General features: G+C 44.9%; 1 protein-coding gene across 1 annotated transcript in view; it reads right to left on the reverse strand.

Annotated features, from left to right (window-relative positions):
- BANK1 (B cell scaffold protein with ankyrin repeats 1) overlaps positions 1–27,433 on the reverse strand; it is a 2,350,097-nt gene that overhangs the window by 68,835 nt on the left and 2,253,829 nt on the right. Inside the window, exon 13 of the mRNA XM_086961584.1 lies at positions 23,083–23,146. Within this exon, the coding sequence (XP_086817710.1) occupies positions 23,083–23,146 (64 nt within the window). The remainder of the gene's footprint in view (positions 1–23,082; positions 23,147–27,433) is intronic.

A 27,433-nucleotide genomic window follows, 5' to 3' on the forward strand; every position in this document is an offset into this window, starting at 1 on the left:
GGTCGCAGGAGCGCAAACTGTTAATTGAGATTTTGCCATTTTGGAAGAAGCATGTATTGAATCATTTTTTGCACCCAAGGCTCAGCAAAGAAGCGAGCACAAGCAAAGTCAATAGGTGTGGCATTAATGCACTAACACCTTAAAACAAAGGCATGCAAACACATACATGCACTAATGCGGCTTACATGCACTAGCTCATTTAAGCGAAACCTATCGGCTTTGATGATAATGATTGCTACTTCAGGGTTTATTACAGTCTCTAGACACATCATTCCTCAGCAGCACCCAGAAAATCACTAGCATTTCATGAGCCCGCCAGACAACCTCCCATCTGCTCTGTGCCTCAGTGGCAATGAAAGTAGCAGCAGATCGATAATGCAGATCACCTTTTAACCTCTCATTATGTGTTGGATGGTCTCCCTTGACTAATGGCCAGTGTTATCAATAGCAGTCCTGTGAAGTGGCTGATAGAGTGGAGGTCTTATTTTATTGGTAGGGGTGCATTATAATTGTAAAGCACACACCTGCATATAATCCTTTCTTGCACTAATGTAAAGCGTGAGAACTGTAAAATGTATTAACCTGAAAATGTGAGGTATTTTAGGCCATTAAAAGGTTGAAAGTGAGTGCAACTAGCAGAAAACATTAACGTGAAGAACCAGTTTTGTGCGATTGACACCTAATCATGAATTAAATGTGTTTATTAATTGTGACGTTTTATATGTAGTTAAATGCATTAATTGAAAGTGCAATTCGTAAAGCTCATATGATGCTTTCTTATATGAGCTGACCCTCACAAGCCTAAAATGCAGTTCCATGGAAAATTCTTGCTTTAGAATTAACAGTGTGAATTTCATGCACGGTGTGGAATCTGTTCTTTCTCACGTTTTGTGTTGCAGCTGAAAGAAGCGCTTTTGTTAGCTAGAATAATGTCTTTGTTTTATTAGTAAGACAAGGAGAGAAGAAATTACAATTGTGTGGCTTGAGCCGATAAAGTAAGGGAATTGTGCTTCATACAGGAGAATTTCTGGGAACCAAGTACAAATGTAGAAAGGAAAGAACACCGTTGTCCCGTGGAAAAATACCTTCAGGATCGTACCCAGAGTAAATGGCGTGACTCAAACTGGATTCTGGGGATGCCACCTACGAATAATATATAGTTGGGAGTAGGGAAAGTGCCCACTACTTCCTTGCCTTCGGAGAGAAAGCGTCTTTGCAACATGCTCTGTCTTGGTATCTTCATGCTACTTGTTACTGATAGATGACAACTTAGATTGCCTCTTCATTACGGAGACATGGCTTAAACCCTGGTGCACTCCAGATGTGGTTCACACCCTGCCCCCTGGATATGGTATACAAAGAGTAGATAGAGAGAATGAACAACGTGGTGGAGGAGTGGCCATTATATATAGGGACTCCCTCAGCTGCTTGACGATACCACTGCAAGAGTTAACAGATGCAGAAGGGATGGGTTTTATAATTAAAATTAATGACAACTTCTCCTTCTCGGGGGCTTTGATCTATCGCCCACCAGGACCCTGTGCGGGCTTCCTGAGTAACATAGGAGAGGTGCTCAGCCCATTGATACTTAGGTATTCTAACTTCACTCTGATGGGTGACATAAACATCCACCTAGAGTCCACAACCGATGCACCTGCTGCCTCCTATCGGGAAACCATGGAGGTCTTGGGCCTTACTATCCAAGACACCCTAGCCACTCATGAGGCAGGGCATACAATAGACTGCATTGCCACTAACCTAGACGCTTTGACAACTAACCCCCTCAGACCCCAAATCTGGACTGACCATATGCTGATTCCTTTTATGTTTCCTCTTATGTCCTACCGAGAAAACGATCATAAAAAGGAACACAGCAAGGTCACAAGGGATGAATGGAAAACGATACTGTCCCACTCAGAACTTATAACTATAGCCAGGAACTGTAGACCCCAGCTGGTAGTACCTGCAAATCCCATCAGTTTCAGAACAAGGATGAATGATCTGAAAGGTACAGTTGGGCAGGGAAAAAACAGAACGAGGCGGGGTAGAAAGAAAACATCTGCACCCTGGTTCGATCGAGATCTTAAAGATAAACAAGGGGAGCTTAGAAGAGCTGAACGAAGCTGGCGGAAAAACTACTCTAGCCAAGAACGTAGCAAATACAAAAGGATAAAAAATGCCTATCATGCGCTAATTAAACAAGCTAAAAAAAGGTACTTCTCATTGGCAATAGAAACAGCCAGCAGCAAACAAAAGGAAATATTCAACATTGTAAACGCTTTAACAAGCCTAAATGTTTAGCGCAGGATATCCCGCCCTCGCAGGCACTCTGTGACAAGATCACAGATTTCTTTGAGGGAAAAGTACAGGGGCTGACGAAGGACTTTGATGTCCCTATATTAGAGCCTAGAACAGAGGATGATATAGTGAGGCAAGGCCCACGCAGTTGACAACTTTCCTTCCAGTTAGCCTGGAGGATACCAAAAGAGGAATTCTGGCAACAAAATCCGGATCCCCCTTTGACCCATGCCCAGTTAGACTCTTACACCTCATTGTGGACATCGCCAACCCAATAATAAATGCCATTGTTAACACCTCACTGTCCACAGCCAAAGTCCCCCCAGAGTGGAAACTGGCAGCGGTGAAACCACTGCAAAAAAAACAACTCCCTGACCCCACCACATTGTCGAACCTACGACCCATCTCACTACTCCCGGCCCTGTGCAAAGTCACAGAGTCAATTGTAAATAAACAACTTACTAGTTTTCTGGAAGATAGTGATGTATGGCACCCCAACCTGGCAGGTTTCAGGGTCCAACATTCCACCGAATCGGCCCTCCTGTTCACTACAGAAACCATCCGCTCAGCCCTAGACCAAGGCAAGAAGGCCGTCCTGATTTTATTAGACCTATCGGCGGCCTTCGACACGGTCTCACATGCCATCCTATTAGACCGGCTAATAACATCTGGTGTCACAGGGACAGTGCTTGAGTGGATAAGAAACTTTTTAAGTGACAGGAGGCAAGTGGTGACCCTGGGGGAATTCTGCTCCAGTGAAAAAGTGCTGTTGACGGGAGTCCCGCAGGGTTCGAGCCTGAGCCCGACCCTGTTTAATGTTTATACTGCACCCCTGATAAAACTGATTTCGTCATTTGGCATAGACGCTATAGCCTATGCCGATGACACACAACTTATCCTGGTAATGGATAAGGATAACCAAGCCTGGGAGGATAAGCTCAAAGGTTGCCTAACGACCACCTTTGAATGGATGCGTTTAAATCACCTGAAATGCAACACAGGCAAAACAGAGATCATGCCTATAGGCCCAAAAAATGAGTTCATCCCACGATTATGGTGGCCAGAAAAAGCTGAAATACCACCTCATACAACCAACTCGGCCCGTAATCTGGGGGTGCATTTTGACTCTGACCTGTCTTTTAGACAACAAGCGGCTAGAGTGGCAGGCATGTGCTTTGGGGTAATAAAGGGACTGAGAAAGTTCTTTGATCTTTTGCCCCTTGAAGCAAGGAAGACAGTTACGGTTGCACTTGTAACATCACGCATCGATTACTGCAACAGCCTCTACGCTGGTACAAATAAAGCTGTCACACACAAACTTCAGATGGTGCAACATGCAGCTGCGAGGTTGGTTCTAAAATGGCCGAAAAGATCATCTGCAACCAAAGCCCTCAAGGCATTACATTGGCTCCCCATCACAAAAAGGGTTTTGTTCAAAGTACTCTTAATCACTTTTAGAGCTGTTCACAACCTAGGCCCATCCTATCTGAGGAAAAAATTCAGCAGATACTGTCCAACCAGAGCATTGCGTTCTTCAACGGCCAACCTGCTTACCGTCCCAAGTTTCAGACTTAAAACTCGAGGGGGCAAATCTCTGGCGGTACTGGGAGCAAAAGCATGGAATACTCTTCCCCCCCAGTTGAGATTACTGGATAAAGAAATAGACTTCCGTAAACATCTAAAAACCTGGATCTTTAATCTACAAGACATGACTGCCAGAACCCTAGTGTAACTCGGGTCTCGGTCAAGTAAGCATAGGAACTACCTAACACCTGGTGGTCCTTTCTGGGCGCCTAGATGCTCCTTGGAGCGATTGCCACGCAATACAAATTGGCACTTACATTACATTACTTGTCCCATTGATTGTGTAGAGACTTCTTAGCTTAGGAAGACTTCACATGCTGACATCTTTTATTTTTCTTCCTAAAAATGCTTAAGGAGGGATGTCACCTTAGTGCTAGAGTAGGGATGTATTTAATGGTATTCACTCACCAACCCTCGATGCAGGGAAACTTGGACTCAAGCTTTCTAATCTTTTGCATTTTACTTCTTGATCTAATTGTATTGCTTATGTTACTTCGTCTAAAATGAATACGCAGATTTGGCTTTATGCTAATTCCAATGTATTTCTACACTCTCGTATTGAGGTGTCTTTACGTTCAATTATTTTTGACTTTGTAATAAATCAAATAACCTTAAGTAGTTGTCTGTGGTTACTATGTGACCTTGAGGATTACTGATTAATTGGTTGGCTGCCTAGCAACTTTTCTCGTATTTAAGCTTTCATATTGCAATAAAAAAATATGGATGTGCTTTTCTGAGCTCTGCCCAGGCCCACCAGCATTCCTGAAACCATCAGCCAGATCCCAGTTGTTTCTACCCCCGCAATCTGAGGGGGTCCCCCAGGACTGTGGCACGATTAGCCACATGGCAATGGCATGGTGAGCAAATAAACAATGGATGTAGGTCCAGATCTTTGCACTGGGGTGAATGTATGACATTGTTATGCATTCTGTCCATCATTAGTTCTTTTTGCACGATTAGCCATAGCCCAGTTGCCTCTTTCAGCTGGGCAGCGTGGGGCCGTCGGAAGCTGCCGGGCCTGGGACCTGCTTGTGGTTGCAACCAAAGCGGAAGGGACGCGACCTTGCAGATGACGGTCCATGGAGCTTTTGGACACCCGAGGACACCGGAATTTGTGCCTTGGCTGGATAGGACGTCTTGAGGGCCATGCAAGCCCATATTCCTGGCAGCAGTGACCCAAGACACAGTGCTCCCTTAGGGGCTGCCCTCGAGGGTGCAGACAAGGATGTGGTTGGGGCCTCTGAGTGGCTAAAATCTTTAAGACTGCATTGGAGGTCGATGCCTACGCCTGTACACATCCCCATGTCCGAAGGGGGCAGCAGTAAGTGGGGCACAACGTCTGGTGGCAGACGGGGGCCTACAGTGAGTGCTGCAAAAAAAAAAGGAAAAATCAAAAACAGACATACAAAGACTGGCCTCTTGACTGGGATACTGGCCGGGGGTGGACAGGCCTAAGCCTGCACTCTACTTGGCACGGGAGCGTTTGAGGCCGAAAACCTTCCCTAGCACTGTCGATTGTTTGCACTTGGTCGCTCTGGATTTTTATGCTGCCACAAACTTGGAGACTAGCCCAAGGCCTTGCTTGTGGACCACATGCATGGTGGGGGACTGCCCCTGAGTGGATTTCTGGTCCTGTGATTATCACTGGGTCGGTACATTGGGGCCCAATGAGGATTCTGGGGCCCTGCACAACAATAGTCTTTTGGGGCACTGTGGAGTGCTATGGGGGGAGTGCCAGGGCCAAGGTTCTATTTCACTAATGTCTTCCTTGGATGTGCACCCTAGTGCTGGGAGACTGCCCTGGTGATCTGTACCCTGGATGTTGACTGCCTATGCCCTCACTGCCCTAGATGCTGAAACCTGGGGCACTGTGGCAGGTGAGCTGTTGAGCTCTCTGAGGACCTGCTGCACCCATTGGCTCTGTGCTCTCTCCCTTTTTGTTTGTTACACTACCCAGGCACAATGGTGGTAAGGCCTAAGGTTGCCAAACATCAGAACCAGGAGCTTGCAGCTGCTGCGTCACAGGTGGCATCCCTGGATCCGAACATGGACTCAACGGCCCACCTCAACATCAATCTCCGCAGTCAACCTGCTCGGTGCGACAAGGTCCTTCAGACTATTTTGTACTTTAAAACCTCCTTGGCAGAGAGGGTAGACAATACCAAATCGGCTTTGACCTCCATACGGACTACCCTTCAGACCCTCCAGTCCCAAATACAGGAGCTGCAGTCAAAAGTCACATCTCTTCACTGCTGGGTGGAATGTGTGGAGGGGCGATCACGCCGGGATTATGTTCATTTTCTTGGTTTCCCTGAAGGCTCTGAGAGTCCTAATGGGGAACTGTTTCTGGAGGACTGGCTGATGACAACAGTCCTGGAAGGCAAGTTACTAAAAAGTCTTGCTGGGATGTTATTTTGCTCGCTCGCGGTCGCCCACTTGACATTGAGGACCGCGAGCAAGCAAAAAATGCCCGCTACGCGTTTTTGCACTGTGCATGTGCAATTCGCGTAGCTGCACTAACTACGCAAACTACGCGAGCGTAGCGTAGTCCTACGCCCAGGCATACACAGCGTACCCGGACTTCACAACGGAAGTGCAATGGAAATGCAATTCCTATATCCCAGTTAAACAGAGGCTGTGTGAACTGTCTTGAAGTATGAGCTGCTGTACCCAACCAGGTTTAAAGTTGTAAATAGTGACTCTACTTATTTATTTTCTTACACCAAGGATGTATGAGCCTGGCTACATTCTAAAGGCTTGGCAAAGGACACTGGCACTGAACAACTATTTGGGGAGTGGTTGACACCTAAGCAACGCTGCAGAAGACACAAGAAAATAGCACTTTTATTGAGACACATGGGTCCAGATTTTCAAAACAGTAACGGAAAGCAGCAGCCAAGAATGCTGCACTGCGTTGCGTGACAGGGAAGGAGCAGGTGAGCAACATATCTTCAGAGCTATGGCTCTCTTCTCCCCTCTCCATAGCGCTGGCAGAGATTTTAGCTGCTGTGCGCCAGGCACACACCTTTGTGCCACAGTGCAATGGTGTGTGCGAGAGTCTAGCATAGGTATTGTACTGGCAGGGTATCCTTCCAGTACAAAAAACTATGCTTAGAGACACCTTATACATTTTCCTACTTTGTAGATGTACAGCACAGTGCAGCACACATGCAATGTTGGAAAAGAAAGTAGAAATAAAAACATTTCTCCTTTTAACGCTTTGTTTCAAATGGCGTTAACTTTTGGCATTAAACCCTTTCCAGCACAGACATCGACTTCAGCCACGCCACAGAGCTCCAATGGACGGACCACAGCTGCGTCCACTTCACCTTCAAGAGAACGACGTCCCACCACCACCAGCAACAGGCCGCCCGCAGAAGCTGGAACAAGATCACAGCAGACCAGCTCGCCACCTCCCTGAGCCAGCACCCTCCTGCCAGCTCAGCGAACCCCAGCCAGGCCGCCGACAACCTCACGAAGTGGATCAGCATCTGCGTGGACGAGCTCGCCCCGCTGAGGACCCCGCCCAGCAGACCCGGAAGCAAGAAAGCCCCGTAGTTCACCGACGAACTCAAGAGCTCCAAGAAGAACTGCCGAGCCCTCGAGAAAGTCTGGAGAAGGGAACCCACACCGGACAACAGGACCTCCTTCAAGCTTGCAACCCGGAAGCACCACCAGCTGATCCGCGCCACCAAGAAAACAGCATTCAAGGAACGGTTGGACAACAACGCACACAACTGCAAGGAACTCTTCAACATCGTGAAAGAGCTTTCCAACCCCAGCGCAGGAAACAACGACATCACCCCATCGCAAGACCTCTGCAACTCCCTCGCTTCATACTTCCACAACAAGATCGCGGACATACACAACAGCTTCAACAACCAACCAACGCACACCATGACCGAACAACCACCCCCCACCACCACCCTTCACGCCTGGACCCCGATCAGCACCGAAGACACCATCCGCACGATGAACTCCATTCACTCCGGATCACCGACCGACCCCTGCCCTCACCACGTCTTCAACAAGGCCGACGCTGTCATCGCACCCCACCTGCGAGACATCATCAACACATCATTCGACACCGCCACCTTCCCAGAGAGCTGGAAACACGCCGAACTCAGCGCCCTGCTCAAGAAACCAACAGCGGACCCCACCGAACTCAAGAACTACCGCCCCATCTCGCTCCTCCCGTTTCCAGCCAAAGTCATCGAGAAGACCGTCAACAAGCAGATGGCCGCCTTCCTCGAGACGAACGGATCCCTCGACCCCTCACAGTCTGACTTCCGAGCCAACCACAGCACCGAGACCGCCCTCATCGCCGCCACCGATGACATCCGAGCCCTGATGGACAATGGAGAAACAGCGGCCCTCATCCTCCTAGACCTCTCCGCGGCATTCGACACGGTCTGCCACCGCACCCTAGTACAGCGCCTCAGCAACATCGGAATCCAGGACAAAGCGCTGGAATGGATCATCTCCTTCCTCGACGGAAGAACACAGAGAGTCCGCCTACCACCGTACAAGTCAGAGGCCTCCGAAGTCATCTGCGGCGTCCCTCAAGGATCATCTCTGAGCCCCACCCTCTTCAACGTCTACATGAGCCCCCTCGCGGCCATCGTACGCAAACACAACCTCAGCATAATCTCCTATGCCGACGACACCCAGCTGATCCTCTCCCTGACCAACGACCCCGCCTTCGCCAGAGCCAACCTGCACAAAGGGATGAAAGAGGTAGCCGAGTGGATGACGACCAGCCGCCTGAAACTGAACTCTGACAAGACGGAGGTCCTCATCCTGGGCTCTTCCCCCTCCGCCTGGGACGACTCCTGGTGGCCTCCCGCCCTGGGCACCGCACCCAAACCGACAGACCATGCACGCAACCTGGGATTCATCCTGGACTCCTCCCTCTCCATGACCAGGCATGTCAACAACGTCTCCTCGGCGTGCTTCAACATCCTACGCATGCTACGGAAGATCTTCCGGTGGATCTCCACCGAGACCAGGAAGACCGTCACCCAGGCCCTCGTCACCAGCCGACTGGACTACGGCAACGCCCTCTACGCCGGTACCACCGCCAAGCTCCAGAAGAGACTCCAGCGGATCCAGAACGCCTCAGCCAGACTCATCCTCGACATCCCACGAACCAGCCACATCACCGGACATCTGAGAGACCTTCACTGGCTCCCCGTCAATAAAAGAATCACCTTCCGCCTCCTCACCCACGCACACAAAGCCCTACACGACCAAGGCCCGAGCTACCTCAACAGTCGGATCAACTTCTACGCTCCCAAACGCCACCTCCGATCAGCCAACCACGCCCTCGCCACCGTCCCCCGCATCCGAAGAGCGACTACAGGAGGAAGGTCCTTCTCCTACCTGGCCGCCAAGACCTGGAACTCCCTCCCGACCGACCTGCGCCTGACCCAAGACCACCTCTCCTTCAGGAAGAAGCTGAAGACCTGGCTGTTCGAGCAGTAGAGGCTCCCCCCCCCCAGCGCCTTGAGACCCTACGGGTATGTAGCGCGCTCTATAAGTGTCACTGATTGATTGATTGATTTCTACTATTGTTTGTAGATAGAGTTTTGCATCAATAGGCATGGGTGGTTGCATGGGAACACCCATGCACCACCCAAGTAACGCCCCCTTTATGCTAAGTAATGCAACATAAAGCAATGCTTAGCGTTAGTTTCAGGGTACTTTCCAGCCCAAAACAAGTTTTGCACTAGAAAGTAAATTAGGTAAAAAACATTTTGTGCTTGTTAACATCACTTTTGTGACACTAACCCAGTGCAAAATGTTTGTAAATCCACCCCATGGTCTGATTAAGAAGAGGGCTGTAACTGTGACTCTGCTAAAATCCTTATATTCCCTGTATGTCACACCAGCAGTCAAGCTACCCAAGTTTGACCTGTGTATGTGGAGGCTACTTTGCTGAAATGGAGCATTTTACTCCTTGGATCTCAAGGTCTGGTGCTGACTTCGCCGAATATGATGGTGGCTCAGCCACGCTCTCTACAACAGCAGATCAACTGAGTTAGCATTGTGAAAGATCACCACGAAAAGAGCAGTCAAGAGTCAAGGAAACATACTAAAGCATGTCAGGGAGAGAAGATATTTGGAGAATGAAACTCTGTCCTCACTATGAGGCTACATTTCGAGTGTCCACATCAGGAGGTGGAATTGACATCATCCCACACTGGCCTAGGCAGAATTTCTGCAAAGATTTCCCCACGCCGACAGCCACTTAGATGGAGAAATAACGGTTGCCATGGCAATAAACTCAAAATGCCGTGGGCCTCATTTAAGAAGCTATGCGTCACTTTTACGCCGCTGGTGCGTTACTTTTTGTGACGCACCTGTGGCGTAAAAAATGCGCCTTGTTGCGCCACATTTACAAAGTGACGCATCTAGGTAGATGCTTCACTTTATAAACTCCTGCGCCACAATATACCTGCGCCAGGTATAATGTATGCAAGGGGGGGCGTGTTGACGCAAGAAAGGTCGTAGAAGTGACGCAGTGAAATCTATGAGATTTTACTGCATCACTTCTAGGACGCTGTTGCGTCAAAATCTTACGCCTGCCTCACAGCAGGCGTAAGACTGACGCAGGCCCTTTCACATTGGGCTTGCCCCATGTGAAAGGACGCATTGCTGGAGTTGCGTCACTTTTGTGACACACTACAGCAATGCGTCACTTTTGCGCTTACAGATTCGTCAGAAATACTGACGTATCTGTAAGTCCTTGCGCAATGATGTGTCATATTGTAAATATGACGCATCATTTGGGGCGCAATGAAAAGTGACGCATCGCTGTTTTTTTGCAGTGATGCGTCACTTTTCATAAATGAGGCCCCGTGTATTTTCCATTGCCAGTGCGATCAAAATTTTTATCTGAAACAGTGGAGGCTAGAAATGCCACCACAATCATGGATTGCGTATATTCTCAGAGGAGAGGACACGTTAACAGCTGAAAAATAAGCTGCATGTTACTTGGACAGCCTTTCCCACCTGGGTGACTGTGAGAGGTTCCTCTTAACTTTGATGCATTCTGCCATTGCCATTGCAGTAGCTAACTGCAGGGCCCTAAGGAACCATGCCAACACCCTGGTTCTAGCAATTAAACGACATTCTGCAGCTGCTCAATTGTATTCATTTTAAAATCTGGTGTTAGCCAAGACCTTTTGATTTTACTAAAAATTATATGTAGAACATATTTACTTATAGGACCTTTCTGCTCCCCTCCTTTGGCCATTGGTTTGTTATTGTACCATTCACATTTTCCTTTCGCTCATTACAGCATGCAACATGGGGAAGTGGGGCATTTCAGTTCAGCCATTGGCTGGCATCATCATGAGTGCCAGCATTTTGATCCTTTTCACAAGGCGCACATCCACACACAAAGTAGTTCCCCTCAATTCCAGGAACTAAAATGGCACTATGTGCTTTTTGAGAACAAAAACTACATTTTCTTTTAGCCAATTATCTGTAATAAGATTGAAGAGTTCCCCACTGTATCCCCACCAATAAAGGGTTGCAAGAACAAAACAAAACCAATAACGACAAAGCCAAAAGGCTGGTAGCCCAAAAATATCAGACCTATTGGCTTTGACACACTCGTTATGAATTTTCAATCGATATAAGCATGTGTGCTCCATAGCACTCTGTAGGGAAGGAGCCAACACCCAACATGGGAGAGGCGTAGTGTTGGGGCCCACAAATATGAATCCGATCCTGTAGTGAAAATGCACTGGTACACATACTGCAAAGGCACATTTAACAATATGCAAGCAACACTGTGACCACTTCTATTACAGCACATTCAAACTGGTTGAAAATGTGTGATCGTTGTAGCAGTTCTTATTGACTGAGTGTATAGGAAGGTGTTCGTATGATACATGTGCCACTTTCAGGGAACGAGCTGGAAAACAGTAATGTGACGTAACTCTGGTAGCTGAATTGAAGACCTGGAAAGGAAGGGATGTCCAAGGACTGGGACTTATTTTATTTCAGAAATGGATTACCTACATAAAACTACTGTAACCATGGAGATGACAGGAAGAGACAATCTAGGTGATTTCGGTGTCTGGATGCCCCTAGAAGGGACTTTTGGCCCTTGACCACAGAGAAAAGGAAACACCCACTAAGACGACTTGGAAACAGATTTGATGATAGAATTGCAGCCCTGGAAGTGCATCCAAGGCCCACACATGATCATAGCTTCTGAATGTGTGAAGTAAAGTGCAAGGTGCACTTGTTAGTGGTGTCAGAGAACAGCTGTAAGGAGGGAATGGTGGATGAAGATCAGTAGCTCCTTGTAGCATCCTTCCCAGTATGGGTACTGCCAATGACTGAAGATCAGTTGCTCCTTGTAGCATCCTTCCCAGTATGGGTACTGCCAATGACTATGTCACACACAGAGCTTAGTATTGCACGTCTTTATTTGTCTGTGTGTAACAGTAAACACAACATTCTAAACCAGCCTTCATTGTACTCCACTATAACACTTATGTCACAGTTCCGTGGAGTACATCAAGAGCCAAAAGGGTTCCATCATTTCTAGCTTGCAAAACACTACATCTGCCCCTCTGGTAAATAAAAAATGTAAATGTTTTTACAATTTAAAAAAAAAAAAAATATATATATATATATATATATATATATATATATATATATATATATATATATATATATATATATATATATATATATATATAATTAAATTTCTTCAATCAATCTTTTAGGCACTTTAAATGTTCGACCTAATATTGTTCTTTTAATCTGGGAACCATCATCACCAAGGTCCAAGATCTGCGTCAGCAGTGTAGAGGCAAAAGCAATTCTGATATTTCAGACCCAGTCTCTCCTTCAACAGTTAGATCTGATGAATGATTATTTAAGTGCCTAAAATGAGAAGAGTCTTTGATAATAGATTTCCTAGGGTGCTGGACAGTCACCATGTGTCCCTTGGAAGATACTACTTGAAAAGGTTCAGCATCAAATGGAGCATCAGTTTTTTACCTCCACATCTGTCTTGCAAGCACTTGATCTACTTTCTTAAGACAATGTTCTTCTCACATTGTCTTTGGCCCGCATATGCTTTCATCTTCTATTTCTTAACCAAGTCCTTCTCATGAGGTGCTTTCTCATCTTTCTTTCTCTGACTGGTCCATTGAGGTAACTTGGTGATCATTGCTCTTCCGAACATCATTGTAGCAGCACTTTCACCTGTGGTTGAGTGTGGTGTTGAACGATAAACTCTCAAAGTAGTATTCAAAACAGTTTTCAAATAAATATTGTCAAGAGTAGTATTGTGATCATTATAAATGCCAGTACAAGTAAAGTTGTGAGTTGCAAGTAGGTTTATTCTTAAGAAGTATCCTAGGTAAGAAAAGAGTGGCTCTCCCCTTGGCCAGTCCAACAGCAACTGCCAGGGAAGAGACCATCTGTACATAGCTGGAATGTGGAACATAGCAGAACAAGAGTCTAAACTCTATAATGAAAATAGAAGATTACAACACATCCTAAAAATTTAATTATTTAAGTTGAAAAATGTACTCACAGCAGGTCCATTGTACAGGTAAAGAAAATATGAGCACGAACTTGAAGAGGTGTGCGTTTTTGAAAATTAACGCGTAGGTTTCGCCACTCTTACCCAGGATGAGTTGAAAACTGGTCAAATCGTCGCCAAAAATATTGTGATCATTATAAATGCCAGTACAAGTAAAGTTGTGAGTTGCAAGTAGGTTTATTCTTAAGAAGTATCCTAGGTAAAAAAGAGTGGCTCTCCCCTTGGCCAGTCCAACAGCAACTGCCAGGGAAGAGAACATCTGTACATAGCTGGAATGTGGAACATAAAGTCTGTTGGCCTGCGGCCACCAAGGTGTTCTCTTCTGATGCTTTATATTCAAATGCTCCATTGAATCTTTAAACTCTCTACTGTTGAAAGAAGAGCCACTGTCAGACTTCACTATGGCTGGAACACTGCATGTTGCAAAGATGCCACCTAGTCTTTCAATTACTCCTTCATGAGTAGAAATTCAAATAATGGAAATCGCGAGTGTTCATCAATAATCACCAGCTGGTTATGTCCATTGTTGAGTTGACAGAATAAGGTAACGGTTATGTTCAAGGTGTGGTGAGTAGTTTTTGTAGAAAGGCAGTTGCATAGATAACGGGCTTTTAATTCCTTTTCAATCCTGTAACCAAGATAAGGAAGCCAGACCTGGCCCCGGAGAGCTCGTTTTGTGGCAATGATTCCACAATGTCCTTTGTGCGTGTAACAGGGTGTACCGGCGTGCCCCTCCGGACCAAGATGCGGGGACCCTTCAAGGACTGTCCAAACATACCCCCCTTCTTTCTTGCCCTTCACAGAACGACTTGCCTGATGTCGACTGGAGAATAGGCTTGCGGGACGAGAAGATGGAAACGCACTGGCCCTTTAAATTCCAGTCTGAGGACGAGTGGGCGGGGCTACAGGAGGACGCCGATGCGTTAAATGCGGAAGTCTTGTAGAAACCGGTGTGCTTGTTCACCCGGAGTGGAGACGTGGAGAAAGAGAAGGAGCGGAGAGAGCTGAGGAGTATTGCAGAGACGAGGAGACGATCGGAGGAAGTGGAGAGCTGTGGAGAAGCGGCGCCAGAGACCGAGGTTAAGCCAGGAGGCCAACGTCCCCGCAAGCTGCCCAGCCACACACCCGGGGGAGGTGTGTGGCTAGCCCAGGTACGGAGTAAAATCAGGGGCTGGGTTGGAAGGAAGGGCGCTTCCACCTATTAGTCCTGGGTATTCCCTTGTCCTGGTATCCCTTTTCCCTGAGCACCGACCCCCCCCAATTTCACATGCCGGACTTTAGTGTGACACGGGTTTTGTGCTTCCTCACTCCTTTTCCCCTGAGCACTTGTGTCTATAGAGCACCTTACTCACGACTTGCTGTATTTGTTTATATCGAGAGGCAAGACGGACATCGACGGAGCCTCGACTAGGCGGAGCCACAAAAGACATCGGAGAGGCGAGAAGAACAAACCCCGAAGCAGACGTGCCTTCAGAAGCCGCTCATCCCGTTGAACTGTCCCTGCCCGAAAAACTTGTACAGATTACCTTTTTGCCACATTAAAGCCTACCAAAACTAAGACACGCCTCCTGCCCATCACTCCCGCTCCCGTTACAGTGCGCCACTTAATTTATTTTCTGTCGCAGACTCTTAGGAATCAGAATTCTTGTCTTTTGTTGTATAACTCCTTCATGAGCTATGGAAAATTCATCCTTGACATTTTAGTATTTTTGATATTCACCATCACTGGTGAGAGGTGAAGGGTGTTGGTTCCAAGACTGACCTGTAATTATATCCTTCAACTTTAACATGTCGCTATCATTGCTTGGTGGCAGTGATAATCTGGGCTAATGAAATGGCAGCTAGTTTGTTTAATTTTAACAATGAAGTTTATATAGGTCTCAGCTGTTGTGGATGGAGTAGTGCGACCTTGTATAGGCACTCTGCAAAAGTAATCAGCAGTGGCGGCTGCTTCCGGGAAGCAGCAGTGGGGCGGGAAGTGGGGAAGAGGGGGTGGAGGGGGTTAAAAAAAATTACTTACCTGCCGGCCAGACAGCTGGCTGGAAGGCTGCCACCTCTCCTCCGTCCTCTTCCTGCCTTTTTCTTTGCAAACAGGAAGCTGGCTGCACCTGAGCTCCCAGCTTCCCATAGCCAATAACAACGTTGCAATGTAGCATTGTGATTGTTCTGAGCATCGTGGTTCAATGCTCAGCCAGGGAATGGGAGCCTGGGCATGTTCTCCACAAAGGCTGTAATGCCCACCACTCCTCCCCCTCCTCTAAGAGCAGAGCAGATCAATCCCACCGTGCCAAGCCGTTGCAGCAGGAACAGATAAAATGATAATAACATCAAGTTATCATCTTTTTATTTTTCCTTTTTTATCACTGTGAAAAGCAGTGGGGTGACCCTCCTCCGCCTCAACTGAGGGCACGCCACTGGTAGTCAGCAGGGTTCTGATCCTTTCCTGGACAATGCACAATGAGATAATTATACTTTTGCAACTATAGTCCACATCGCTCAATGCAAGGAGGCATTTTGGCCTTTGGATTGCCAAATATAGGCAGTAAGGTTGATTAGTTACCAGCGTAAAAGGGTTTCTGTACAGTAATACACGGAAATTTTCACAAGCCCAAACCTTGGCTAGGCTTTCTTTTTCAGGTTGTGAGCAAGCACAATCTGTTAGGGACAAACTTCTACTTGCATATGGAATGCCAGTTCAATAGCATTCTTAATAGTTTGTTTGATTTTCTTAAAACTTACTCACATTCATGTGACCAATGAAATGAAACATTCTATTTTGTTAAGCCTCTCACAGTGCACTTACAATGGCAAATTCTTGTATGTCTCTGGAATTGTAACTGGCCATGCCAAGAAATGAATGCACCAGAGAAACATCTTGTGGGGATCAGAATTTGCTAGAGCTTGTACTTCAGCAAGGTCTGGTGTCATACCCCATCAGAAAAAAATATAGGCAAAGAAATTTAGCTTTGTCTTATGTAACTTACACTTGTCTGCATTCAAAGTTAAACCAACTTCAGCAAGCAAACAACTTACTTGTGTAAGAGCTTTATTGTGTTCTTTTTGTGTAGCTCCGAAAACCAATATGTAATTGCTGTAATTGAACACATTCATGACAGGCTGTATGATACGTCGAATGACGTCTTGACACAGTTCGGTAGTGGAAGACACACCAAAACTAAGTGCCTGATTCCGATCTTGGCGGACAGGGTTACTCTATCACAAATGTGACGGATATCCCGTCTGCCAAAGTACAATTACGTTATATTCAAAGGAACTGATAATACAGCGGACTGGATATCTGTCACATTTGTGACAGAGTATCCCATCCGCCAAGATTTTAATTATGCCCTTTTTTTTTGTATCAAAATAGACCAACATGTGTAGAAAAAGTTGTAATGTACCTGCAATCTTCTTCAACTTCTAACTGATAATAACCTTTATTTAAATCAAGGCAAAATAAGACATTTGCACCATTTAATTGTGTTATCATGTCAGCAATGTGTGAACCTGGATTCCGTTCTAGGTCAATTGCCTTGTTTGCCTGATGCATGTCAACGCATATGCATATAACTCCTTCACTGTCTTTTTTAGGCACTATTACTGTGGGAGGAACCCATGGCTTTGCACCAGTGGAACGCTTAATAATGTAATTCCTAAGTAACGCTTCAAGTTCTTTTTCAACAGCTTCTTGCAAATTGGCGGCAATTTGTCTATGCCTCTGAGAAACAAGAGGGATGTCTTCAATTATGTGTAACTTTACTTTCATAGTCTTAAGCTTTCCCAAACCATGAAATAACAAAGGTAACTGACTTACTATTTTATGGTGAGCATTCGTGTTTTAAGTCACAGTACTCAGTTCTATATCAATGTGCTGAAACTGAGTAGACAGGCACTTGACACCAAGCCTTAAAGTACATAAATGGGTGCTTGCATCTTCGTTTTTTTGTGTTACATTGTCGCTACAAATGAACCTATACTTTTAAGGGCGTTCATACAACATATGTATACAATATTATTTTCGCTGGCGTACGTTGCAGCAATGGAAATAATTCATTGTATTTCTCCTCAGGCTTAATGTTTATTGATACACCATGGTCGATAATGAAAGGTATCAAACAACCATTTACTTTCATTGTAATATTCGTACAATGTTTGAATGACATTGGTGCTTTGGCTTGTTGATCTCTCTTTGACTGACATTTTTCTTCAAAATTGGCCAAACTAACTTGCACACGCTATTCTGAGGTAAACATTGACATGGCTCAATAATTTGAATCACTTTCACTTAATGCTGATACAGACTTCTTCCGCTCGCTGCATTTTCTTTATGACTTCTTTTGTATCATCACAGCAAGATTTTTTAGATACTTGATCATTTCTTTGTTATTAGTCTCTTCAAGTGCATCAATGAAATCATGAAATATCTCTATCCAAGTAGTTTATTTATCACTAATATTTTTCGTTTTGGTGGTACCAAGCAGTGTTGGTGATTTCCTGAACATGGCAACGTTGTTGCCATTTCCGTGAGTGGCTGACATTGACGCTGGAGCTATTTCCGGCTCCCTCAGCTGTTTATCTTAAACCTTTTCATGTGATCCATCTTTGAGGCCTCGACTCGTGCTGGGCTCTTGATCCTTTTTGATGGCTTTTGGAAAGATGGCCTCTGTTATTGCCTCCATTGAAAAAGCAGTATTTCCTTATTCCAAAATATCTGCAACTGTTCTGATTGTCGCCCACTGATATGTTCCTGTTTAGACCGCCATCACGCCCTTCAGTCAGCTTGACAAGACTCACGAGTGCTGTAAGCACAACCCCTGTGCTCTGCCTGGGTTACGGCGCCTGGCGCTGAGGTCGTGCCAGCTCACTTTGCTCAGATTCTGGTGAGTAAATTACTGTTTTATCCTTTGGCGTCTTTTTGTGCTCTCTATATCTTCACCACTTTCTGATTGTAACGTTATCTTGCAATTTGTGATTATCACCATCTGCTCTTTGAAAGCCTATATGTATCTGCCTTCAGTATTAACACTCTGAATGACTTATGACGGTATATTGCATAGCAAAGCTGTACCTTTATGTACTATCTGCCCAGCAGGTTCTCAGTCACCTATATGTAGATTTCTTTGTTTCGCTTTTGTTGTTTTCAACTTCTTTACATTAGCTGGAGATGCGCTTTGACTCTACATGCTTTAAGCATTTGGTTCCGTACTTAGTCTGCAATCAATACACATGGTATACACCAGCAGTTTGCTTGGACCATGGCAAACTCTCTGTGAGAGCACTGTCCATCTTTGGGTTACTTATCTCTCAACTCGTCTCCAGTTGTAACGTTCTCCTCAGCTTGGGTACCCGCCTATGACTATACCACACACTGAGATTAGCATTGCACATCTTTATTCATTGTGTGCTACTGCGAACTCAACATTCTATACCAGCCTTTATTGCATTCCGCTCTAACACAACACAGTTCTAGGGAGTCCATCGGGAACAAAAAAGTTCCATAATATCTAACTCGCAAGACACTACACGCCTGGCAACTCTGACTTTGTAAAGGCCACAGTGGACATGTACCCATGAAATAGGAAGTGTGTCCTGCCAGTGGCAGCACAGAAATGCCTTAAAAAGGCCCTTTGGCTGCAAGTAAATGTCAGTGGGGGCAGAGAAGAGACTTTAGGGGGGCATGGTGGCCAAAGGTCTGGTGAACATAAACCAATAAAACAGGAAGGGTGTCATGCCGTGCAAGACATTTTTACTTTAAAGTATATCTGCTGATATTGGAACCAAACACATTGATGTAGGAGCATTTCTGTGTGAATGGTCTTCCGTTCTGTCCTTCCTTTTGCCAGAACTCGCTTTTCTCATCCTCAGAGGCCAACAACAGATAGTGAAAGTATACAAATGCAGCTTTGTCAGCAGGTTATTTTCATGTTTGCCCTAAAAGAGAATTTGTGAAACCAACATCCAATTTTCTTTATAGAGGGCTCAATTCAGCGATGGGTCCAAGGTGAGACGTTGGTCATATCAGCCACTGGCATACCTCTAATTTAAGGGTGGAAAAAGCAATTTAAATGGTCTTCAGACGCGTAGCCATCTTTGATGCAGCAGGACCAGTGGACCCAGATGGCAGGGACATAAGGGGCCATTACACTCAATTATGAATGTCCATTCATGCCTGCCTGAGAGACAATGCTTGCATTAAGTGCCATAGCCAGGGCCATATTAGCTGAATGGGGCCATGGGGACATAGATAGTAAATGGCAGCCCCTCCCACTTTGTAAATAGCACCATAGCCTGCAGTCCACAGGGACATGTCCTGCCGGGCACTGCCCAAGGCATTGTTACTACACCACTGAAGGTCTTTGTCCTGTCCTGCTGCGTGCACTTGTGGCATGGATTGAAAGAGGAGGAGTGGCTCCATCAAAGTTGCGCTGGCAAATCTTTACCATTCTTCGAAGAGAGAAAACTTGTCCTAATTTAAATCTGTTTATAACTGATAATTTAGACTGGAAATCAAACAAGAGATTTCAGAGCAGAAAAATCAAACAAGACCTTTAGTGTGGGTTTCAGTGAAAGCATGCCGATAAAAACACAGATGGCATTAGACCACAAATACAGAAGCATCTGTCCAAGACCACTTTCTAGTATCATGTTCATTTCTAATTCAAGTGGCTTACTGAGGAAATAGTGCTGTCACCACCAGAGAACAATCAGAATCTGTGCAATTAAATATATCAACCAGACTGAATGGAATAGAAGTGTAGGAGGAAAAATGACAAGTAAACTCAATGGAAGAAACCTGAGTGGAGTCAAATTTACTAAGAATTCATGCGATGCAGTGCTGCAAGATAGGCTGCTGAGCTGCGCTGCGTTAAAGGGAGAGAGCTGATCTGCGCCATATTTACCAAGATATGGCACAGTTGAGATCTCTCGTAGCATTGGAGCACTTTAGGCTGCCTAGCAGCATTGCAAACACACTTGTGCCATGATGCAAGTGTACCTGCGTAGTGGTTAGACTAGCTTTTGTGCAGAAAAACTAATGCACAAAAACGAATTTTATAGCTGTGTTACTCTGTGTATGTGTGCTTCAGAATGCAGCACACATGCAAAGAGAAAGTCACAGGGAAAAATAAAGATATTTCTCCTTGTTACACCAGCCTCAGGTAGACACACCATTTTGGTGCAAACCCAGGTTTACAGACTTTAGTCACTCTGAGTTTGTGTCAAAATATTTAGGAGGATGCACAGGAACAGCCAGGCTTCACCCATGTAAGACCCAGACCAGGCTACGGCAATGATGTGCAAGGCTCGGCATTGCATAACTTTTGGGGTAAAATCAAATGCTAAACCACACAATTCTTGATTTGCTTGAACAGCTTTGTAAATCGAAAACATATTTTGCGGAATGCCTGTGCATAAAAATGGTACAATCATGACACAAAGGGCCATATGTACAATGAAGTGTCAGAGAGAGGCGTAGCCTTCCTGGCTTAATGCCTCTCTCGGCTACCTCTGAAATGTAAGGCTGCACCATAGTGACAAGAATGCGGGGCAGCCCCCTGCGATGGTGCTAAGTTTAGCAACTTAGTGCCAATGCAGGTACCCTTGCACCGTGGTGCAAGGGTGTTTGTGTGCTGTGCAGGGGTGGATTGTTTATGTGCAGGAAGGGACCTTCCTGCATATAAACAATCCTAAAATGCCATTCTGTCACTTTGTGACTGTCAAAGTAACAACATTTAATTTTTTTTAAAGATTGTTTATCTACAGGAAGGGACACCTTCCTGTACATAACCAAACCATGACAATTTGCTTTTTTCCATGTGTGCTGCACAAGACAGCCCACATGGAAAAATCAGAAAGGAAAATCAGAAAGGAGGAGAATTAATGCATTTCTCCTTGTTTTACCAACTTAAGACCAGGATTTAACTAGTCTGAATTTTGGTGCTGCCTCCTATGTACGCCACCCTTGTACATAGGGGGCAGTGTCAAAATGAAAGGGTATTGCAGTGGAACGCCCAATGCAACACACACTGCCCTCCCCATTTTCCGCTAACAAAGTGTGAAAGGGGGCCTTACTTACAAGGCAGCGTTAAGCCACGTTAAGTGGCTTAACGCTACCTTGTAAATAAGGGGCAGCCCCCTAACGCCACCACAACGTCGGTAACAGTGACATTGTGGTGGCAATAGGAGCTTGTACATATGCCCCAAAATGTTAGTTAATCAGGTCCCAGAACTCAGCCCACTGGCGCATCTATGAGAGCAGGATGTATAGTGAAACATGCATGCCATGAGACTTTAACAGAACTTGTTTTCGAAGCTGTTTACACTGCCAAACATTCTACTGGGTTGAGGACATTAACAGCCTATGTCCTGCCTGTGAAAATGCCGAGGAGAGCCTAGGCCATTTTCTCTTTTCATGTGAAGCCTATGTGAATCCGAGGAGGAAATGGCTCTCGCCGGTATGCAAAAATTTGGGGACACGCGATAGTTCAGTGGCCCTAAGAATCCTATGTACAACATACCAGGATTCGATAGTCATGGGTGTCGCCAAATACATGGGTTGGGCTTGGGCGATAAGACGACGGTCCTTGGGGGGTTGCAGGTAATCAGGGATTCCTTTGAATACATTAATAAATTTTTATGTATTGGCATATATTGTTTTATCTGTAATGTTGTATGAGCTGCACTGTGTTTAATGAATTTTTTACTCTGTATTATGTATCTTGTGTAACTGTTCTGATTTTATGTGCTTTTATGAGAATTGTCTCGAATAAAGCTTATACAAACAAAAAAAAAAATTAACATAACCCGGATGTATAAAGGGCAAGTTAAATTTAGTGGTTCTTACTTTATTGACCTCAGAAGGATGAAAGATGAGCAAACCCACTAGTTAAACATTACTGGAGTGGATGCATTAGTTCACTGTGTACCAGACCCGAACAGTCATGTCATCCTTGTCGTATTCTATGAACCTCATAACCGTCTACTATTATAAACAATCAAATCTGCTTATTCACTCGAATTACTTCATAGGAATGAAACATAAAGCTTGCTTTCCTCTAATCCGCTGTAACAAAGCAACCATGCTGAGCTCTGTTTAGAAGAAAGGAAACAAAAAGAACGCAAAACCAAAGGCCTCTTAGTTTAAATTGACAAAGACCTTGAACATACCCTGCAAGAAGGTCCAAAAAATAACTTCCTTTACTCATAAGATTTGTACTATGGTTTTTACATATTTAAAAATATTACCCAATAATCCCAAACATACAATTCCAAATTGCTTAAAGCCAACAATAATGTACGAGTATGAGGTCCATAATATATCATTATAGATGGGAAATTGTGAATAACGGGGATGTCGTAGGCTTTGAATAGCATCATAGATAAATCAATCTTCACTGTCATTGGCCTGTCCCTCAGAATCCCTTAGTGAAGATGTCACCCTTTAGTCACCTTCACCATCTAAAATTCTCCATGTTCTTGAAGGCACTTGCCTGCTGGGTGCCTCTGAAACAGAAAGGCTACAGGCCTCAACTTGACAAGATGGTCCCGGTCACTTTCTTCTGTGGTAACTGAAAAGCCCAAACACCTGACATTTCCCCATGACTTCTGTCTTCAGCATTCCATCTTACCGTAGAGATAGTCTTCATCCGGTCTGCTTCCAATAATGCAGCCGCGAAGCTGGCGTAATTTTTCCTAAAGTAAAGATAATTTGGACATGTTACTTATTGAAAGAGGGATTATTTACCAAGATGTCTTTCATTCCTGGCCACTTTGCTAGCATTTCAATAAGGTGGAACTTTGCAAGCTGCAAGACTCTTCTAGATATTAAGCCATTTAACAATTGTACTCAACTGTCAGAGAGAGGAAGGTGTTATCATTTGTGTTCGTGAGACTGATATGCTCAGTTCCTAAGCAGTCTGTCATTGCAAACAATATGCTGAAAAACAGAGTTTGAGTCTTTGTATAAATAATGACTAAGGGCCGAAGGACCGACAAACCCATGGTGATGCTGCATCGGTGGTCCGACCACCGTATTATGACTTTGGCGTTCAGACTGCCAAAGGACCTCTGCTACCGCCACAGATCCACGATCCATGGGGGTCTTGCAGTTGTCTGAGGCGCACAATATGCTGGCAGTGCTGCTGCGGCATCGGCAAGCATATTATGACTTTCCTCACTGCCAGTTTTCATGGCGGTGAGCCCACCATGAAATGTGTGGCGGTGAGGAAATTACAGGGCCCCCTGTAGCCTCAGGGCCAGGGGATGCATGCAAGGGGGCATATGTTGATCCCTCATATATGCATGCAACCCGAGTTCCTGCATGCCATGGATTTAAAAGTCTATTCTGTGTAGGAAGGTGCTTTGGTGGTCCTTACGGTGGTGCCTTTTTAAGGCTCAGCTATGAGCCTTACATGAAGGATTTGAACTCATAATCCAGCGGGCAGTGTGCGGACGACTTTGTAGGTGTGGCAGTGGAGTGCTTGCGTGGCGGCCCACTGCCGCGTATGCCAAAGTCATAATCTGGCCCTTAATAAAGTTACATTGGGTTTTACAGTTGTCCTGTGTTTAATTTATAAAAATAAGTACCAGTGACCAAAACATTTCTTAAGAAGCTAAGGCCCACTAATTCTGCTGGCAGTATCCTCTTCCATCACTGGCACAGCTGCTGCCTTCTGTTGGCATAGCCAGAAACTGATTTTTGTCTGTTAGCATCAACACCTCCTGCAAGTGGTCCATTTAAAGGGAGGAAATGGTAACATGTGTGACAAGCGTGCCTGATCACACGCACACATTACATAGAAATCAGGTGTAATTGTATGGCAAACATGAGATGCAGTAACTCTTTAGAGTGTGTATGTACATGGCTTAGGACATAGAGAACTAATGCCTTGAATGCTGGTAACAGCTAACAGAGTATGTGAAATCATCACATTATTTTAGCAGCAAGATGATATTAGCTACACTATCAGAAATAATAGAAATGCAGAGGAAAGGAATTTTCCATTTTGATTTCCGGAGAGCAATGTGTAATGAGTCACACTACAAGACCATCCATCCTCATACAAAGAAAATTTGTAAGGAAGCAAAATTGGATACATTTGCTTGCCTTTCGAATGCATTTGTGATTGAAACATTATTTGTTCTGTGCAGTGGCAATACGAAAGAATGAAAAAAACTACCCCTTCCATCTCCATAGAGTATCTTTGAGTAGAAAGGTTCAAAGAGACCTACGGAGTGGAAGGACATGAAGAGTGACTGCTTGGGGGAGAGGTATATGGATGTATATATAAATATATACATATATATATATATTCACTGAAAAAACCATAGGTTGTAGACCATATATAGTTAGGAATTAGCATTTACAAAACCTTGAAAATTCAATGAAAAAACCATGGGTTATAGACCATATATAGTTAGGAATTAGCATTTACAAAACCTTATTTTACTCACACAAAACCATTGAAATTTCATATATAGTTAGTTCCACTAACTATATATCGCGCACCCGCAATCCACTGCTGATCATGTCACATATTACATCATTCATGACATGGTCAGTGACATCACTGATGACATCATGACACCTCAAATGACATCACTGATAACATCACTGATGATATCTCAAATGACATCACTGATCACATTACTGATGACATCATTCATGTGATAATACGATGAACCTCTTCAGACTCTAATATAACCTTAGATACACTCAGTGTAAACAGACACTCACAGATTGTCACTCATCCATGGAGTTACTCACACACCTAGTCAGTCATGCAAAGAATCAATCACACCTCCATTTCCTCAACTATACAGTTATACACACCTTACTTATTCAAACATATTCTAACACATATTTACTCTCTTATACAATCACTGATACAAGTTCACAATGATCCATACAGCCACTCACACTCACTGGCTCTTATGCACAGTTATTTATATATGTCAACTCTCACATGTACTGTGTTTTTTACATATGTACTTACTTCGACATGTAGCACTGAGATATCCATTCACTCACCAATACACTCATGCACACAATCAACTGCCCATACAGCTGTTTCCACATGCACTTTTGAACCCATACATCTAGTGAATCAACTGCTCACACATCTATGCACAGAGTCATACACCTCCCAGCCACCCACACACACACTCGGTCTCCCATACAAATACTTGGGCAACCAATCAATAACCCATATAGTTACTCATATAGCTACTGATCAACACATGCAGCAGTTTACAGAACAACAGACATAATGATGCACAAATTAAGACAGTTTAGTCACTAACCCATGCACTCAGTGAGACACATTTAATCACTCACTCATACAGTCAGTCATGAATCTACTAAATCCTTCATCCAGACACTTATACATCCACTCATTCTTCAATATGTAAGACATATTTTAGCTTTACAGAAACATACAGTCACTCGATGTTGTCATCAGTGATGTCATTTGAGATGTCATCAGTGATGTCATCAGTGATGTCATTTGAGATGTCATCAGTGATGTCATCAGTGATGTCACCGACCATGTCATGAATGATGTAATATGTGACATGATCAGCAGTGGATTGCGGGTGCGCGATATATAGTTAGTGGAACTAACTATATATGAAATTTCAATGGTTTTGTGTGAGTAAAATAAGGTTTTGTAAATGCTAATTCCTAACTATATATGGTCTATAACCCATGGTTTTTTCATTGAATTTTCAAGGTTTTGTAAATGCTAATTCCTAACTATATATGGTCTATAACCTACGGTTTTTTCAGTGAATTTCAATGGTTTTTTAATAGCAAATATCAAAAGCTTTAAAATGTCAAGTACGTGGTAGGTAAAAAATAATTCGTGTTTATGCACGCTGATGTGCTTTGAACGCTGCCCCCCCTCTTTTCTTTTAGGAGTATTCTCTCTTTGCAGATAGTGAAGGGTAGGTAAGGCAGGCCTTTGCCCCCGTTGTAATCCGTCGTGCCTGCTTCCCTCTCCATTTGATTGATTGTTATCCAAGCATTTACTGTTTTGGAATTGGTTCTCTTTGGTTCATTCTCTATTTATAAAGAAGCACAGAGTCGCAATACTCTGTTTAGTCTTTGCAGATAGTGAAAAATCGTTAAAAAAACAAAAGAAATCAAGCAAAATCAGTAGGCCACTAATGGGATCTCTTTTTGACCTCGCTAAAATAGAAACATTAGGAACAACCCCTCATAAGAAATACGAAACTAGTGAGAGGAACTTAGCTCGACACCATGATGGCTGCAAGACAGCTCGGCTCCGCCGCCCACCCCGCCCAAAATAACGACAAACCCTATGCAAATATTATAAATATATACAACACACCAGCAAAGTAACAGGGTAAAACGTTATATTAAATAACTATTTACATGGCAGCCTGCTGCAACATCGATCCAAATGCATGCCGCCATTCCCGGGATTTCTCCTACCCCCTCCTCAAGTCTTGTTGCCCTGATGTGGCCTAAGATCGCCCCCGACATAGGCGGCCGGCTCCCGGGGTCAGGCAGAACTTTTTGCCTTTTAGTGACTCTTCCATTCTGGACCTTGTCCCACAATCCGTTTGACCTGAAGACACTTCCTGCAGTGCCCTAGTCCGACCATCACATATTCCTGCGCCAGGAGACGGCGTGGGGTGCACTAGAAGGGAGAGGCGGCGCGAACGAGCCTCCCCCACCTCCCCAGGTGGAGGTTTCTCAGCTACACCCCAGCGCTTCACGCAACCAGCTGACTTGCGCCTGCTCTTCCGGAACAGTGCCTCCCTCGGCCAGCTAAATTGCGCCTGCTCCACACCTTGTCCCACAATCCGTTTGACCTGAAGACACGTCCTGCGGTGCCCTGGTCCGACCATCACATATACCTGCGCCAGGAGACGGCGTGGGGTGCACTAGAAGGGAGAGGCGGCGCGAACGAGCCTCCCCCACCTCCCCAGGTGGAGGTTTCTCAGCTACACCCC

The sequence above is a fragment of the Lissotriton vulgaris genome, chromosome 3_1 (assembly GCF_964263255.1).
Source record: "Lissotriton vulgaris chromosome 3_1, aLisVul1.2, whole genome shotgun sequence".
Taxonomy (NCBI): Eukaryota; Metazoa; Chordata; class Amphibia; order Caudata; family Salamandridae; genus Lissotriton; species Lissotriton vulgaris.